At 41.1% G+C, this 18,174-nt stretch overlaps 1 protein-coding gene across 2 annotated transcripts in view; it reads left to right on the top strand.

The window, feature by feature from the left end:
- The window catches only part of GRM3 (glutamate metabotropic receptor 3), a 56,485-nt gene that overhangs the window by 8,783 nt on the left and 29,528 nt on the right, over positions 1-18,174 (top strand). For both annotated transcript variants that reach the window (XM_026648932.1, XM_026648933.1), the window contains exon 2: positions 7,698-8,553. In XM_026648932.1, coding sequence (XP_026504717.1) covers positions 7,698-8,553 — 856 coding nt within the window. The remainder of the gene's footprint in view (positions 1-7,697; positions 8,554-18,174) is intronic.

Raw genomic sequence — 18,174 nt, 5'->3', positions numbered from 1 at the left:
GACTCCCAGCGAAGGATCTCCCCGACTAATTGCTCACACAAACATCTCGGTTTTCCTTGAAGGTCTCTTATTGATGTGCTGACAGCTTACACGAGCTGACACCCTCACTGGCTGAGGTTAAATGGCTGCAGGCTGCATCTGCAAAGACTCACTGTGTTATCACAGGGACAAAAAATTCTGGTTAGAGACAGTTCTGCTCCTCCATTAAATATTTTCTCTCCTTGCATCTTCCTCCTTTTTATTAATTACTGGGGATATTTGTATACAAATAAGTTAGCTGGGCCTGATACATCTCTCAGGTAAACCTCTATCTCCATTGAAGACAATTGTGTAAACCTGGGACAAATGAGATCAAAATCAGGCTGTTTGTTCTGAAGGGACCCTTGATTCCTGGTGTACATTTCCTAGGTGATGTCATGATGCTGTTTAAGACATTGCCTATCTAGAGGGCTATAATGGCCGCTAGTGAATATGTAGCTAGATGTTTACAGCTTAATTTCTAAGACTTCTGGCAGAAGAAAACGCTAAATAAAGGCATTTTTCTTTGTTTGTGGGGTTGCTTTTTCTTAATTATTCCCTTTTGGCAGGAATGTTGTTAGATGGCATACATTAATGGACAACAATAAGCAACTTAACCAACGTTATAGAGATTTAGTTACAGCTGATTGCTCCTTCATTCCTCTGCGTAATTCATATGCTGTACATGGGGCTGGGTGGGCTGGGACTCCTAAGTAACTTAACAGCATCTGGCTCTGTGTGTTTGATACTGAATGTATAGTTCAATGGTTAAATTGGAACAGCAACACTTGTGCATTGTAGTTATGCTCTCAGGACGAGATCCTCTAGTCCAGGTGAGCTGTGCACAGAGCAGAACCCAAACGTATGAGAGAAGATAACCCTAAGCCACCTTTCTATCTTAGGTACTTGTAGAGCCCCCATTACTGTGGATCTGAGTGTCTCACAGTCTTTAGTGTACACATCTGTGAAGTACTATTTTCCCTATGTTACTGATGGGGAACTGAGGCACAGGCTCAGACTGCACTGCAGATATGCCTGCATTTTCCAGCGTGAGCAGACATTCCCACACTAACGCTGATCGACCTTGAACTGTAGGTACAGCAGCCTTGAATAAGATCCCATCGGAAATGCTGGCTCCATACTCAGGTGGCTAGCTTCTCTCACTACTTGTGCCACTGTGGCTACACTTCTACCTTTAGCACACTGGTTTGATCAGACCTGGCACGGGTATGTCTACACACATGGAAATTAAATTACCCCTTCCAGTGGTGGCCTAGTGTTATGCTGCCTGGTATGGGACACAGCAAAGAGCGCCAAGCTCAGGCCAGACTGCCAAAATATAGGGCACGTACCCTAAACTGGTGGTACATGCTCTCCTAAGATTTCATCAAGCCAGTAACAAAAGTGAGCTCTTGTATCACTGCACTACTTCACAGAGAGCACACAACAGACCCCTAGGCACTCCAACCCCTGGTTACCACCCAGACAGCTGGACTTAGTGATGAAAGGTTATTAAAATCAAAATTCACCACACGTTAGGTTCTTCCAATCCCAAAGTCAACACGTACTTTGAGAATCTCACCAAATACCACAATGCAGTCAATCTTAAGTAAACCAACTAAACATTTATTTAAAAAAAAAGAAAAGGAAAGCCTTATTAAATGATTAAAGGAATCATATACATTACAATTGATTTCAGAGTCTGTAGCTCAGGATAATAGCAGTGATGGTCATTCTGCTTGCTTGCAATAAGTCTCTCTGGATCACCCAAAAAGATTGAGGGTCATCAGTCCTTTGTTGAAAGCTTCCCTCTTGTTGGAAAATCATAATCCAGAGAAATGGAGCAGGATTGAAGGCAAAGAATGATGTCACAGTCTGCAATTTATACCCCTTAGTCCAGGTGCATGGAAAGTTACTGGCACAAACATGGAGTCCTGGGTCACATGTGTCTTGCTGAGTCATGAGGCATTCATTGCCTACCTGCTGCCTGAAGCAACCCCAGGAGGGGGTCCCTGGAAGAGCTGATTGCCCTTAAAGTGCCATCAACGCATGGCTGGCCAGTCTAGATGTAAATCTGCCTTGTGGGTGTTACCCAGAAACACAACAGGTTTGAGATACAAACACATAGCAAATATTTATAACTTCAGCGACAATGCTGATATGTGGATTTAAACAGGATAATAATACTTAGCAGACTATAACTTTTCTATTGATACCTTACAAGACATAGTCTGTACAAGATTTATCACAATTGTGCAACAGTTGTGATACATTAGTGTAACCATGGTCACCTTTCTTTTATACAGTGTCACCCCCAGCCAGAGCCTACGTAACTTTGAACAAGATCACATGGAAAGTGGAGGGGGGGTGTAGGGAAGTGAACCCAAGTCTCCTAAATCAGCGCCCTAACTTCTGAACCATCCTTCTTTTTTTCCCCTTTACTACTCCCTCGTTTGTAGAGCTGGTTTGGCCCTTGGTGACCTTAGAACAGCTTGAAGGTTATCAGCTGAAGGTTGTTTGATGGCCTGTGTGAAAGGAGTTGGTGTTCTCAGTCCAGATCACAAGTAGTGCGCAAGAAAGAATAGTTCAGAACTACGATATAGGAACAGAGCCTACACCAGTTTTTTACTCATGATGAGACTTGACACAAACCCAGGTCATTGAGTCCCTCACTCTCACGAGCACTACATTTACTCACAAGTGTTTTGAAGGAAAAGCAGCCTTGTTGTAGGGAACATCTGCTTCAACTCTCTCATGCACATCTCTCCTTTGCAAATCAATTTTCCCTATTATCTACCTACCTAAAATGACCTCTTACACACTTTTAAAAATATGTATATATTTGGATTAAGAAAAATAGCATGAAAAGGCCAAACATGAAAAGTAATTGAAGGCATTATCATTGCATACAGGGATAAATGTGTTTGCTGGCCACAGTCTGACCTAGATTTGCCCCTGAAAACACTGCAAACAAAACAGTTTAAAAGCTACTTGGAAGGTATATTGGCAGCTGTGCCTGTTTCTTAGAAAACCTGGGTCCTTGGCTCTGCCACTGGCTCACCGTGAGATCATGGATGAGTTACTTACCCTGCCTGTGTAAAATGTAATTTCTAGTACCTACCTTTCGTTCCAGGAGTGCTGTGAGGCTAAATTCATTAAGGTTTGTAAAGCGCTATGAGATTCTCAGTGGAAGGAGAACAAAGTAGTGTTATCTAAGAAGATGTCTCATATGTTAATTGAATGTGACCTGACACATGGTAAAGCAGTTATATATAATAACACTATTGTAGCATTTTTCGTACCAAAGTATCCCACAATGCTTTCCAATTATATATATGTATTTACATATAACCGAGCACTGCACAGTATGTTGGTGATAAGGAAAAGGGGAATTTTTGACCAAAGATATTAGAGCAAACCCCATCTCTAGCCAAAAGTGCCATGGTATATTCGATGCCCGCACAGGGTAGATGTAACCCACACACCTTCTGGGTGTGGTGTTCTGTCCCAGCTAGTGGCACCAAGACCACTTAAAGAGAAAGAGAAAATGAGTCTGCTCTACAGCCTTAGCTAACAGCCAGTCAGCTTTTAGCTCATGCTATAGAGGCTCATGCACTAAGCTCCAGAGGTTCCCGGTTCGATTCTGTCCACCGGTGACTGGGGTCTGTCCACGTTACAAGTGGGGGCTCGTCCAGGATTTCAGCTGGGAAGACTCTCAAGCTCAGGATGCGCTGCCTCAGCTAGGGGAAGTATGTAACCCACACATCTCCTGGGTGTGGTGTTCTGTCCCATCTAGTGGCACCAAGACCACTTAAAGAGAGAGAGAAAATGAGTCCACTCTACAGCCTTAGTTAACAGCCAGTTGGCTTTTGGCTCATGCACTAAGCTCCAGAGGTCCCCGGTCTGTCAGCGTTACATAGACAAAATATTATATGTTCAGATTTCATTGGTGCTCAGGAAATCTAGCTCAACGTGTAAAAGGAAGACTTGAACCTGTGGTTTCTGAAAAGCTTAGGTGTTGCAAACCTGAAACCTAGACTTTCCACCATTTAGATGAATGAAGGACAAGGAAATTGGGTGGGAAAACAAAATTATATGTTGAATAGCGGTGCCTAAGTCACTGCTCCTGGCGGTACCATTTTTTAAATGATTATTTTTCTTGTTTTTTACTTGCTTGAGAATTACAGACAAGGAGCCCCTACCGGCACCTTCACTGCACTGTGGTGTGTAACACAGACTGTTTCAGAGTGAAAGAGTAGGAATGATGACTTTAAAACAGGCAATTTTTGCCAAGCATGTGCAGTTCAATGCAAGGCACTTATGGAAATGGCTCAAAGACTCTGAAAGGAACTGAGGTCTCGGTTGTCATTAGACTGACGAATGACAGACTTCCATTTGCACATAACAAGCAGAGTATACATATCGAAAGGGCATACAGCTAGGCCAGCTTTTTCAACCCTCAAGTTAGATTCCTGTGACATGCTTTTGGGGTTACCTGAGGAGTCAGGTGAATTACTACCCCCAGCATACAGCGGGAGGGTGCCCTGTCTGTGTTCCACTAGGGAAAACTCTTCCCAGCCGCTGGCTACTGGCAACACAAGCTCCCAGCTCCACAAGCCCCACTCTTTTCCTATGTAAGCTAGCAATTGACACAACCCACTTTTTTACACTCAAGTGCCCAATCCCCTGTCTTCTGGACACCCACAATGTACACTGATCCTCTGCCTCTGAGGAACCAGTGCACCCCACCTGCTGGTTTATTTAACAGAGCTTGAGATAAAGATTCAAATAAAAGGTTTTGAAAACATAAGATTACAGGTAAATGAAAAACATAAAACACAATCTATAGCCTGTACTTATTAACAAGGTACTTTCCTGTCTAATAAGGGATTTCTCACCCAACGATTAGTTCTTCCAGTGCTTGTCCCGCCCATAAAGCTGGGATCCACTGTTCATGAGCCGAGCGCACGCACGCACACACACACACACACACTCTGACACAGAGCCTCCTCTTGTAATGGATAACCACTTGGGCCAATCTTCTGCTCTTATGCAATCCTAGGCTATTGTCTCTTAGCGCCCCACCACCACCACCTTTGAAAACTCTCTTGGGCTTCCTTTGTCTTTGTGAATCACCACCCTGCATCTACTCCAGACAGTAAACACAGGCCGTCTCTGTGGTAGCACATGAATTAAACCTCAGTCTACAAAGTCCCAGAGGACAACCTTAACCACAAGACTAGCCATCCCTCTTTTACAAATATCCTTACTCTAAATTTCTCAAAAGTCCACTGCACCTGAAATCTCTCAGCCATGTTCTCTGGTCAGAAGACAACTTGGGGTCAAAATCTGAAGTGACTTGGTTATGCCATTTTTTATTTAGATTTAATAGATATGATTTGCTTTAGGAAAATTCTTCTAACATTTTTATTGGGCCATATTCCAAGACTGGCTATACTAGAAACTTTACATTTGTTTTATTCAAGATTACTAGCACACAGTGGAAACAGATCTACCCCCTTTCAGTCACATGAGACCCACTGCAACTGACCAGCAAGACTTAGCTGTGATGGGTTCGGTCACAGAGACCCCCTTGGGACTGTCACCTGACATGCTGAAATTACCTCTGAGCCCATTTTCCCTGCCAGCTTGGGACTCCAGAACCCTGCCTTGTTGAGCCAGACACTCTAGCCTGCTGCAACACAGACCCAGGTCTGGTCCACATCCCCAAAGCTGCAGGCTTTAACCAAAAACTGCTCAGCAGATCACCTATCTCCAGCACCCAGACACCCAGCTCCCAATGGGATCCAAACCCCAAATAAATCCGTTTTATTCTGTATAAAGCTTATACAGGGGAAACTCATAAATTGTCCACCCTCTATAACACGGATAGAGGTATGCACAGCTGTTTGCTCCCCCAGGTATTAATCACTTACTCTGGGGTTCATTAATAAACAAAAGTGATTTTATTAAGTATAAAAAGTAGGATTTAACTGGTTTCAAGTAATAACATACAGAACAAAGTAAGTCACCAAGAAAAATAAAACAAAAACACGCAAGTCTAAGCCTACTACATTAAGAAACTGATTACAGGTAAAATCTCACCCTCAGAGATGTTCCAATAAGCTTCTTTCACAGACTAGACTCCTTCCTAGTCTGGGCCCAATCCTTTCCCCTGGTACAGTCCTTGTTAGTTCCATCAATCATCTTAGGTGGAAACTAGGGGTTTTCTCATGACTGGAAGCCTCCTTTGTTCTGTTCCACCCCCTTTTATAGCTTTGGCACAAGGCCGGAATCTTTTGTCTTTCTGGGTCCCCACCCCTCCTTCTAAATGGAAAAGTACCAGATTTAAGATGGATTTCAGTATCATGTGACATGGTCACATGTCCTGTGAGATCCCAGCCTCCATTCTTCCTGGGCTGCCCTACACGTACACAGGAAGGCTTGCAGGTAAATAAACCATTACAACCAATTGTCCTAGTCAATGGGAGCCGTCAAGATTCTAAGCCACCATTAATGGCCCACACTTTGCATAATTACAATACGACCTCAGAGTTATACTTCATATCTCTAGCTTCAGATACAAGAATGATATATGTATACAAATAGGATGAACACACTCCGTAGATTATAAGCGTTGTAATGATACCTTATAAGAGACCTTTTGCATAAAGCATATTCCAGTTACATTATATTCACATTCAAAGCATATTTTCATAAAGCATATGGAGTGTAACATCACAATGGAAACAAAGAAGACCATATCTTTCCTCTTCTCCTTCCAGATACAGCACAAGAACAACACTGTCTCATAGCTACCCATATGATCTGGATAGATTGATAGAAACACATTTACGTGTAATAACTGCCACTAGCAAGGGAAATGGCAGTGTGTAAAAAAGCGGTACATTGCACAACATAAATCTCCTAGCAAGTGCAATTAGGGATTATTATCATTATTTACTATTTATATAGCACTGTAGGAGAACATGGCACTGTATAGTTGGAGAGCCATGCCAAACAAATAACAGGTCACCACCCTGGGGGGAGCACTGACTAGAACAGTACAGAACAAAGAGCACAATACAGTAAAGAAAGGGAGGGGGTGGGAGGGTGTCACAGCAACTGGAACGTGTCACCGAACAGGAGGGGCTTGAGGTGTTTCTTTGGAGTAGGAGGCTTTGTATAAATTCATTTGAAGGCTGCTCCGAGCATAATGGGATATTCAGTCACATGCCTAATTAGGCCCTTGAAAAACCGAATCACACCTTGCCGGGACAGGACACTCCAGTCTCACCAGTATAAATGCCAAGATTGGATATGCTCCAACCAAACAGTGGTCCTAGTGGCACTGGGTCGAATTCTCTGCTGGTGTATATGGGCACAGCTATACTGAAGCCAATGGAGCCAGCCCTTTTGCAGCAGCAGTGAATACAATCCATTATGCCTCCAGAAGGACTTGGGGCGAATGAATAGGGCAGCAGGACTTCAGGATCCCTCCAGTGCATTGATGCCACCAGAGATAGGAACAGGAGTGGACCTGTAGCCTCTGCTAGATACCCCATTTCCTCCAGGGCAACTCACACTAGAACAGCCATTGTTTGGTGCTTCATAGGTATGTTTGGTTCAAATTCGTAATTACCACCCATTAAAATGTGTCTTTTCCCTATTCCCTCCAGGTTGCAAATTTGCTGAGGCTATTCCAGATCCCCCAGATCAGCTATGCTTCCACCAGTGCCAAGCTGAGTGACAAGTCCCGCTATGATTATTTCGCAAGGACGGTCCCCCCCGACTTCTATCAAGCAAAAGCAATGGCTGAGATCTTACGGTTCTTCAACTGGACCTACGTGTCAACGGTTGCCTCAGAAGGAGACTATGGAGAGACAGGGATCGAAGCCTTTGAACAGGAGGCTCGCCTCCGGAACATCTGCATTGCCACCTCAGAGAAGGTTGGCAGGTCCAACATCAGGAAGTCCTATGACAGCGTGATCAGAGAGCTGCTCCAGAAACCCAACGCAAGGGTGGTCGTGCTCTTCATGCGAAGCGATGACTCTCGGGAGCTCATTGCTGCCGCTAACCGATTCAACGTTTCCTTTACGTGGGTCGCCAGTGATGGGTGGGGGGCCCAGGAGAGCGTTGTCAAGGGCAACGAGCACGTAGCTTATGGAGCAATAACCCTGGAACTTGCTTCCCACCCAGTTAAAGAGTTTGACAGATACTTCCAAAGCCTCAATCCTTATAATAATCATCGCAATCCCTGGTTCAGGGACTTTTGGGAGCAAAAATTCCAGTGCAGTCTCCAGAACAGAAAGCCGCACAGAAAAGCTTGTGACAAACACTTAAATATCAACAGTTCCAATTACGAGCAGGAATCCAAGATCATGTTTGTGGTGAATGCTGTGTACGCGATGGCCCACGCCTTGCACAAAATGCAACGGACACTGTGCCCCAACACCACCAAACTGTGTGATGCCATGAAACTTCTGGATGGCAAGAAGCTGTATAAAGATTACCTACTGAAAGTTAACTTCACAGGTAAAAGAAAGCTTTTGTTTGTGGCATGCAGTGTGTGATGTTTGCTAATGTGATTGGAAAAGTTAAATACCTTTATTATTATTTATCACTTATATGATAGGGATCAGGGCCCCTTTGTGCTAGATGCTAGAGTAAAGAGACACTCTTTACATTAGTCCCCGATGCAGAAAGATACTTACATACAGACATAACACTGAGCATGTGAGAAGTCCTATTGACTATGCATGTTATTAAGGACCTCACTGAAGCCGGGCTCTACAGATCTTGCCATTTAAATTGCTTACAAAACGCAAAAAGGTGGGTGAGACTAACATATGGAGGTGGCAGAAGGTGGATAATGTGATAATGATGTTTTCATGGGGACAAGCTGTGCTCACAATGTAGCTCACTACCTGCCTCACCATTGTCACTGGCACTGTTTAGTCTTTTATTAACGTATCACCATAACAAGACAAAGTAGTTCCATAGGGCAAACAAATAGAAAGTACAATATTATAATTCCTTGGTTTTATATGTCTATCACCCTCCCTAGGCACATATATCACATTCACATTTGTATGAATTATTGAAGTGAGTTGCTTGGATGACCTGTCTGATGCAAAGGGAACACCCTGCTGTAATTTGCCTGAGAGAAACCGAGTTTTTCAAAAGAGTACGGCAGAAGCCAGCATTTCTCATTGAGAATGAGAAGTGTTCTCAATGGGGGTAGCTGGGAGATGAGCACTTTCAAAAATCTGTTCCTAGAAATGGTCATAGAATGGATTGGGCCATCCACTAGATAGTTGCATGTGTTAGTTCATCCCCTCCTGAACACATCAGTACATACCATGCACACAAGCACATAGATAATATATGCACAGAATCCCGATGCATTGTGATTACATTTTATTTATTTATTATTTTATGTGTAGCAGGAAATAACATGGTGGTTATATCTTTTTAGGTTTTAAATCTAATGGAAAGGGAGAAATACAAATCTTCCCCCTTTTAACGTGAGCAGAATGTTTTCTATTTATTTTGTTAATTAAGCCAGATTTTGAATCCCTTACTCCCAATAATGTTCAGTTACTCATCTAACTAGTTCCACTATCCAGTCAGATGACTCAGATAAGTAACAGCTCACCAGTGAGAATGCATAATTCATAATCTTTAGTTTATTAGCAAGCATTTATGTTAAACTCTAGTTACTTTTATGAAATTAAATTCACATACTACTAATAGAGTCTAACATCACAGACTAATAAACTGCTACCCAATCAAATTCAAGATCACAAATTAAAGTGAGATGGGAAACAGTTTTCCCATCCTGCAAACATTTTTGAGATTTTGAAAAAATTTTACATCCTGAATTGGGACAAAAAGTTGAAATCTTAGACATTTTCGCTAACTGAAAATAAAAAAAATTGGTTCAGGCTAATAAAAAAAAAATTATGTTATTATTTTGATTTTTTTATACTATAAATTAAATTTTTAAACAAAACATTTCATTTTGAAAATGTAAAAACGGGATGTTTTGACAATGTTGCAACTTTTTTTTTAAAAAATTGCTCACAACAGGAAATTCATTGAAATCAAGCCTTTCCCATTAAGTTTCAGTTTCAGTGAACTGGCATTTTCAGATGAAAAAAACATTTTGTCAAAAGATTTCCTACCAGCTCTATTGCAGAGGTGTCTCATTGGTATTATCAAAACCAATGAGCTACACCTGCTGTATGATCTGATTAATTCTTATTATTTTGGAGTCAGTTCTCAGTTATAAACTGGGATGGGTGAAATGCTAACCCATTGAAGCCAAGGGGAGTTTTGCTATTGATTTCAATGGGGCCAGGATTTCACCCATGATCTTTACTAGTTGCTGTTAGGCTCTGGGTGTGACATTAATACAGTCTGTACCAGATACTAGAAATCTTTCAGAATACAATTACCTGGCATTTTTTGACTACCCACTTGCAAATGTCATTAACACTGCTGCCCTTTAGACCTATCAGAGGCTTGTTGCTTCATCTTGTCACCGGCTATGTAAATTCTACCTGCATCCATTCCATGTATAGACCACACATTGTATTCTGGGAATTTCAAGGGCAGATCAATTGCAGCAGCATTTGGGATTACATTGTTTGCAACACAAAATCACACCAAAGGACACATCCAAAAATGCATCCCAATGGGGATGGAGGATGGTGTGGAACTTACTTACCCGGCACTTATACCAGTGCCAAGTCAGAGTCTGAATGCTGAAGTTTCCTTAGCCTTGTTAATAGTTCATGACTCTCCAAAAGAATCAGGAAAGAAATGTAATAAGGACGATAATCATATTCAGAAATACACACACAAATAGTTATTGAATACTTTAGAGTTGTTAGGGAGAACACTGCCCCACCATCTGTGCTGAAAGCCTGTAGTACAGATGGACAAGCCTTGCAGGCATAGAAGTAGGTGGCCGGTATTCATGGTTTGTCACCCTGTAAAGACCCAAATATTGATCCTTATTACACACTTCCAGTTTTTACAGATTTGTAAGTTGCATCTTCATATATGCCAGCTAACACCAGTTTGACTATATGTAACTTATACCACCAGTATATGTAGATGCAATTCAAACCCCGTGACAATAGCAGAACAATAAAGGCATCACAGGAATATGTAAGATAAAACACAGCATGGGGGAATTAGTATATGGTATAATGGTTAGAACAGAGGACTGGACATCAGAATTCCTACTTTCTAGTCCTAACTCTGTCACTGACTTGTATATCATTTCTGAGGCTCTGCTTACCCATAACACATTTGCCTGCGTCAGAGGGTTTTTGTGTGACTTTAAGTCTGTTACTGAGTGACCAGAGAGGTTGAAGTGTTCTCCTACTGGTTTTTGAATGTTATGATTCCATGTACATTGGTACATTGGCCAGTCTCTACGCAAAAGAATAAATGGACACAAATCTGACATCAGGAATCATAACATTCAAAAACCAGTAGCACACTTCAACCTCTCTGGTCACTCAGTAACAGACTTAAAGGTGGCAATTTTGCAACAGAAAAGCTTCAAAAACAAGACTCCAACAAGAAACTGCTGAACTTGAATTAATATGCAAACTAGATACCATTAACTTAAGCTTGAATAGAGACTGGGAATGGTTGAGTCATTACAGAGTGAATCTATTTCCCCATATCCTCACACCTCTTGTCAACTCTCTGAAATGGGCCATCTTGATTATCACTACAAAAGTTTTTTTTCTTCTGCTGATAATAGCTCATCTTAATTAATTAGCCTCTTAGAGTTGGTATGGCTACTTCTACCTTTTCATGTTCTGTATGTATATATATCTCCTTACTATATGTTCCATTCTATGCATCTGATGAAGTGGGCTGTAGCCCATGGAAGCTTAAGGTCAAATAAATTTGTTAGTCTCTAAGGTGCCACAAGGACTCCTGTTCTTTTTGCGGATACAGACTAACATGGCTGCTACTCTGAAAGAAATCTGGTAATAGCTCTTCAGTCTAGCAGACAAAGGTATAAGACTATCCAATGGCTGGATGCTGAAGCTAGTCAAATGCAGACTAAGAGCAAATTTTTAACAGTGAGAGTAATTAAATACTGGACAGTTTAACAAGGGTTGTGGTGGATTCTCCCTCCCTGGCAATTTTTAAAACAAAATGGGCTGTTTTTCTGATCTGCTGTAGTTCAAGCGCAGTTGTTGGCCATGAAGCAGGAATTAATACAGGGAAGATGTATGGCCTGTGTTATGCAGAAGGTCAGACTAGATGATCCCTTTGGGCCTTAAATATCACTGCACATTAACCTTTTTCAGCAGCATGAGCAGAGGGAGGAGATAACTCAATTTCTCATGTCACGCTTCCATCGGTGTGAATGGAGGGAAGAGTAATTTATATCCAGATGCTCACCGCGAGTAACTGGATGGGAGAACTCAAAGCCCAGTTCATATATATAGATACACACACCCTTACCCACTCCTTAGTTGTTGGCTGAAGTCCCATAAAGGCAAAGACTGACTCCACTTCTGATCTTTAAAATCCCCATAATCCCCCCTGAAAACAGAAGTATAATACTTAGTGTTCAGATGTCCCTGCGTCACAGTCCCCTGTAGCACAGTCAGTTGAGTCATGGGATGTTGGTGTTGGAGGATCCGGCTACAGTGCTTGCTGTTGCCTAAAGCTCTGAATGGCCATGGTGTGCAACCAAGTGACAGCCCCAGAGTCCTACATGCCATTTGTATTATGCACTGTAGCACTGAGACTGGATGATTTAGTGGATTGCACATGCCATGCATACCCTTTCATCTCTAGGTCCCATCACATGTAGGTTAGTGGTAACCAAACATTCATATGATGGGATAGCAGTTTAATGGCCTACGTACATTGAATTGGTGGTATCTGTCCACTAGTCCAGTCCCATCATAAAAAACTGCCATTACAATTGGCACTAATGGGTAGCTTCCTTGACAATCTGAGCAAAAGGCACAAGGATTGAATGGAACTGGAGATTGAACTACCCTCTTACCCTTTCAGGTAGTCTTTGCTAGTCAAGGCTGAGGTACAGTGGGTCCAGCAATGTTCATTGGGAGGGATAGATCAGTGATTTGAGCATTGGCCTGCTAAACCCAGGGTTTTGTGAGTTCAATCCTTGAGGGGGCCAAAAAAAAAAAAAAGTTGGGGATTGGTCCTGCTTTGAGCAGGGGGTTGGACTAGATGACCTCCTGAAGTCCCTTCCAATCCTGACATTTTATGATTCATATGCCCTATCTGCTTTATGAACAAACACTCAGATTTCAGTGGGAGTTAGGTGCCTAAATACTCTTGAGGATTTGGGCCAAAGTACGTCTGTCTCCAGATGCCACCAACCTGCTGCCTGGCATGAACACTAAACTCCCCTATTCAACAAAGAAGGGAAAATGCAGCATTACACAGACACTGAGCAGCAAAGATGCTTCACAATTCTCAAAGGACTCTGGGAAGTATGTTGCAGTTGGCCAGCACCCAGCATGCCTCCATTCCTAAAAAGTCTGCAGAAACCAAAAACACAGCAACAAAACCAAAATGGTAATAGCAACATAGTTAGATGACTGAACTTTGAAGTCTCTGATACAGCAAACAGCTCTTGATCTCAGTTTCCTTCACTTGAATATTTATATTTCCCACAACTTGTTTCAGCTGAGCGGATCAAAAATACATACTGAATATAAATATAAATATACTCTGCCTGGTTCGTGACTTCTCGTCAGTTTCCTTGGCCATATTGATAAAATAACCTTTCGATGTTATAAACTCGAGGGCATACTCTGCCCTTTCAGGAGTGTAACTGAGGGCAGAATTTGGCACTCTGTTTATTGAGCATTGCACATATGTCTGAAAAACTGAACAATGTTCTCAGCTTTCAGATCACATATCTGAGAGCCAGAAGGCTCAGTAACCTAATTTCCCTAAATCACAGGCTTGCTATGTTTTGCCTACTGCATGTTTTATAATTATTATTATTATTATTTCATCTTTTGTTTCACTGGCAAATATCATCCTGAATTCTAAATATCAAAAGACTCCACAAAAGAAGAGATTCAAACTAGCAACTACACTCATCTGGCACTTTTCATCTTCAAATCACTAAATTCACTTCTGCAACTTCATTGGCTTCCAGAGCAGGAGGAGAGAGAAGCATTTCAATGGGATTATATTATTTGTTATCTCTGTGGCACCATACATGTGCACAACATTCACACATAGATGAAAAGGGAGTAGGTCTGATTCCACACAAAGTAACACCACTGAGTTTAAATGGAATAAACACAGTGTGTGAGAAGAGCCAGACTCTGTGTCCTACTCCGTAGAGTTTACAATCTAATTTGGGGTCATGAACCCAGTAAAAAAGGCCAGATGCTGCCACACTTGCTCTGTACTTCATTCTACATGTAGTCACAGTGAAGTCAATGGGGTTATGTGTATAGTAAGGCACTATTTGATAGGAGTTAGGGTGGCAGAATCTGGCCTCCAAATAAGACAGTGATGGATATGATTAAATAAGGATGATTCATAGATTCCAAGACCAGAAGGGACCATTGTGATCATCTAGTCTGACCTCAAGTATAACACAGGCCCTAGAACTTCCCCAAAATAATTCCTAGAGCAGATCTTTAGGGGGAAAAAACATCCAATCTTGATTTAAAAATGGTCAGTGCTGGACAATCCACCATGACCCTTGGTAAGTTGTTCCAATAGTTAATGAGAGGAATGATATCAGCATACACAGGGATTGGGAAGAGTACACCTCTTATGGAGGGCAGTTATTCCATAAGAGCCTGATGCAAATCCAAAAGACTTCTATTGACTTTGAAGGGACTTTGGATCAGGTCCACAGAAAATAAGTCGTTCGAGTTGATGATGATTTATTTGTATCTGTTAGTGCCCATATACAGCTAGCACACCATCCCCGCACACAGAGCCATGCTGCTCATTTGGAAGAACATTGGTCATTCACAAATTTAATGTCTCCTCACTTTTATAGGTGGGTATTATTTACATCAGAAATGCAGCATCATGAAACTGAGATTATGGAAAGGGACCTTTACACCTAAAGGATAACACTAGCAGCATTTTAAGTTTCCTGCCTGAATCATTTTTTATGTCCCTTATTTTGGGTCTGCATCTCAGATTGCATTCCGCATGTGAGCCTTGGCAGGTTGAAAGGTAGTCTTGCATATATTTTTTTTGCATGTTTTTGTTGGATATTTAGATTTTTAAATATATAATTTTCTTACTTTATAAAATAGTTTAATATTTATATTCATTATTTTAACGTCTTCAATTCTGATCTCAAAAGTATTGGTGTAAATCAGGAATAACCCTACAGACATTTGTTATTTGTAAATTTTCAGAACATTTTATGTGAATCTATTTCAGACTATCTGTCGTTCCTTTCAACTATGTCTTTAGTTATTATTTATTCCTTATTCCTAGTGTGTGATTGGTCAGTGAAGTCACATGACATTGTTTCTGTTCCCTGGCTGGAAAACAGGAACTTTAAAAAATAGGAGATGGGAAATCAAGGCAATTCTGAGGTGGCCATGCAAACACTTCCAACACAAATCTTAGCACAACTACACATTTGTGCAAATATTCACAAGATTTTCATTTTTTTGCAACATTCTTATGAATAAAAAAGTCACTTGTATAGAAGTTTGAGGAGAATGAACAAAAAGGTTTGGGAGTCCTATTATAACAAATTCACCTTTATTATTCATGTGAATGTTTATGAATGCTTCCATTGAACTATTCACTCGAGTTAGCCTGGAAATGGTTTTCCCATCCTACTAATATTTTCAAGAGTTCACATTTTTTCCTAAATTAGGATAAAAATCTCAAACTCTCACTAGTGTTTTTAAACCCAAAAATGAAAAATGTTTTCATTTGAGGTCAATTGAGACCTTTTAATAGTTTCAAAACAGTTTATTTCACTTCCAGTATTTTGCTTACATTTAATTTAAAATTTCTAAACAAAATGTTGTTTCAAACAAGAAAGCCAGAATTTTTTGTTCCAAAAATGTCAAAACAAAACATTTTAATAATTTTGAAACCTTTTTTCTCAACATTTTTTCAAGTCAGGAAATTCATCAAACCTGACCCTGATTTGTGAAGTTTTAGTTTCAACAAATCAGCATTTATTTAAATTAAAAAAAATTGAAAAATTCTTGATCATCTGTAGTATACACTCAGAACCAGCCATTAGACAACCTGTATCTATTGAAAGCAAATTCAATAAGCAACAAGCTCTACACAGTGGCTAGGCAGGAATATTTTATGTGGGATCATTGTTCTGAAATTGACCTCCCACACAATTCCCACTATAGTCAGTAGAAATTGGATCTGGACAATGTGTCTTTCTTTTTCTGTTTGTTTGATACACATTTTAAACATGTATAAAGCATTTCAAACAGAGTCTAGTTTAGCATCAGTGCATTTTTATTAGCAGAAATTGGTAATAATGGAATATAATATTTCATAGCTTTTATCCTGAGAGTCATTTCCTTGTTTTCCTTTCTTCCTGCCATGAAATCATATTTTATACAAGGACTTGACTAGCTAACATACTATACGTCTCCAAGGAAAGGCTGTGCTCAGGGATCAGAAGCAGAGAGCTTGCAAAAGAAACATCTACAGGCTGGTTCCTTCAGTTGCAATTTCTCACATTATGGTGGAGACATGGGAATGTTTCTTTGACCTGACCTCTCCCACACTTTGCACTAACAACGGAACAGAGATCAGGAACATGCTGAGCCCTGAAAGGGGATGGACTGTCTTAGATCAAGTCAATAGCAAACCATCTGGTCAATTGATATGCAGCATTGATGGGCCACAAAGGGAAACGTGTCCATTGCTAACTAGCCAGAAAGATGGTGTCTGCAATATTGGGCCTTCAAGGGTGAGGGGCATAAAGCAGAGGAAACTTGTAAGCTCATTAGTATGCCATCTAAGGCCTAAACAACCAATTCCTTAATACACAGGAATAATGGCACAGGGCCAAATGCAGAAGTCATACAAATGATGGTGGAAGTTACACATTGATTAGTGGGTGTAAATTGATGTAACTTACATACTGAGGGCTGTACCCCACCTTATCTTGCAACTCCTTATCCCTGCCTGTGGGTTGTTTTTCTGGCTTCAAGCCCACTCTTCCACTTGCCAACATGTAATCTAACCCACCATTTATGTCACCTCTAAATTTAGCCCAGTGGCTATATTTATATAGTGCATTTTATCCAGAAAGATCCCACTTTACAATCGTTGTTCTCAGATGCATGTGCACGACTCTCTTTTAAGACAATGGGAGTTTCATACTCTATTGGCCCACACGGATGTTGGTCCCTCCATTCACCACAAATGCTGGCACTTGCCACTGTTGGAAACCAGTTACTGGACTAACTGGACAATGGAAATGATCCAGTGTGGCAATTCCTAGGTTCCTAGGAAATGTAAGTACTTCTCTAGGCCACAACCCAACAAGAAGTGAAGTGTAGGATACCCAATAGAACTGGGAGCAATTTCAGGTGGGCACAATGGGTGAAATTTCCCCTGGTGCAGAAGGCTGGCACAGGGCATATGCACCCACTTAAGTCCTACCTAACCCCTATTTCTGAGGGCTGGGTTGAGACATAAGTGGCACTTATGCCCCGCACTGGCCTTCTGCACAGGGGTGAATTTCCCCCATATTGATTCCCAAGTGGAATTTGCCCAGGGCTTCACATGTATACATCTACTCTAAAATGTTACACCTCCAACAGCTTAGTGTCTTATACATGTACCCATACTAGGGACATCGATTCAGTGCTGAGGAAAGAATGCCACCTTCCAGCTGATCAGCACTGAATGATGACAAAAGAGATTCTTGTTAATGGTAAATAGAAATTTTTATTAGGGAAGTTTGTTAAGCTTCTTCTTTTGGTTTGCAAGGGCCACTACAGTTTGAACAAAGAGAGAGTGACTGTCTCCACATGGAATTCCAGTATCCTGAAGAACAAAAATCCTCTTCTGAGACTCTTTATGAAAGAAATATGTCGTGTCACAGTAGGTTTGGAAGCTATGTTGTTAGTACCCTTCTAAGTTCTCTACAACAGT

The sequence above is a fragment of the Terrapene carolina genome, unplaced genomic scaffold, assembly GCF_002925995.2.
Source record: "Terrapene carolina triunguis isolate 2854851 unplaced genomic scaffold, T_m_triunguis-2.0 Scaffold68, whole genome shotgun sequence".
NCBI lineage: Eukaryota > Metazoa > Chordata > Testudines > Emydidae > Terrapene > Terrapene triunguis.
The sequence above is the reverse complement of the archived record's forward strand: the minus strand, read 5'-3'. Positions and strand labels throughout refer to the sequence as shown.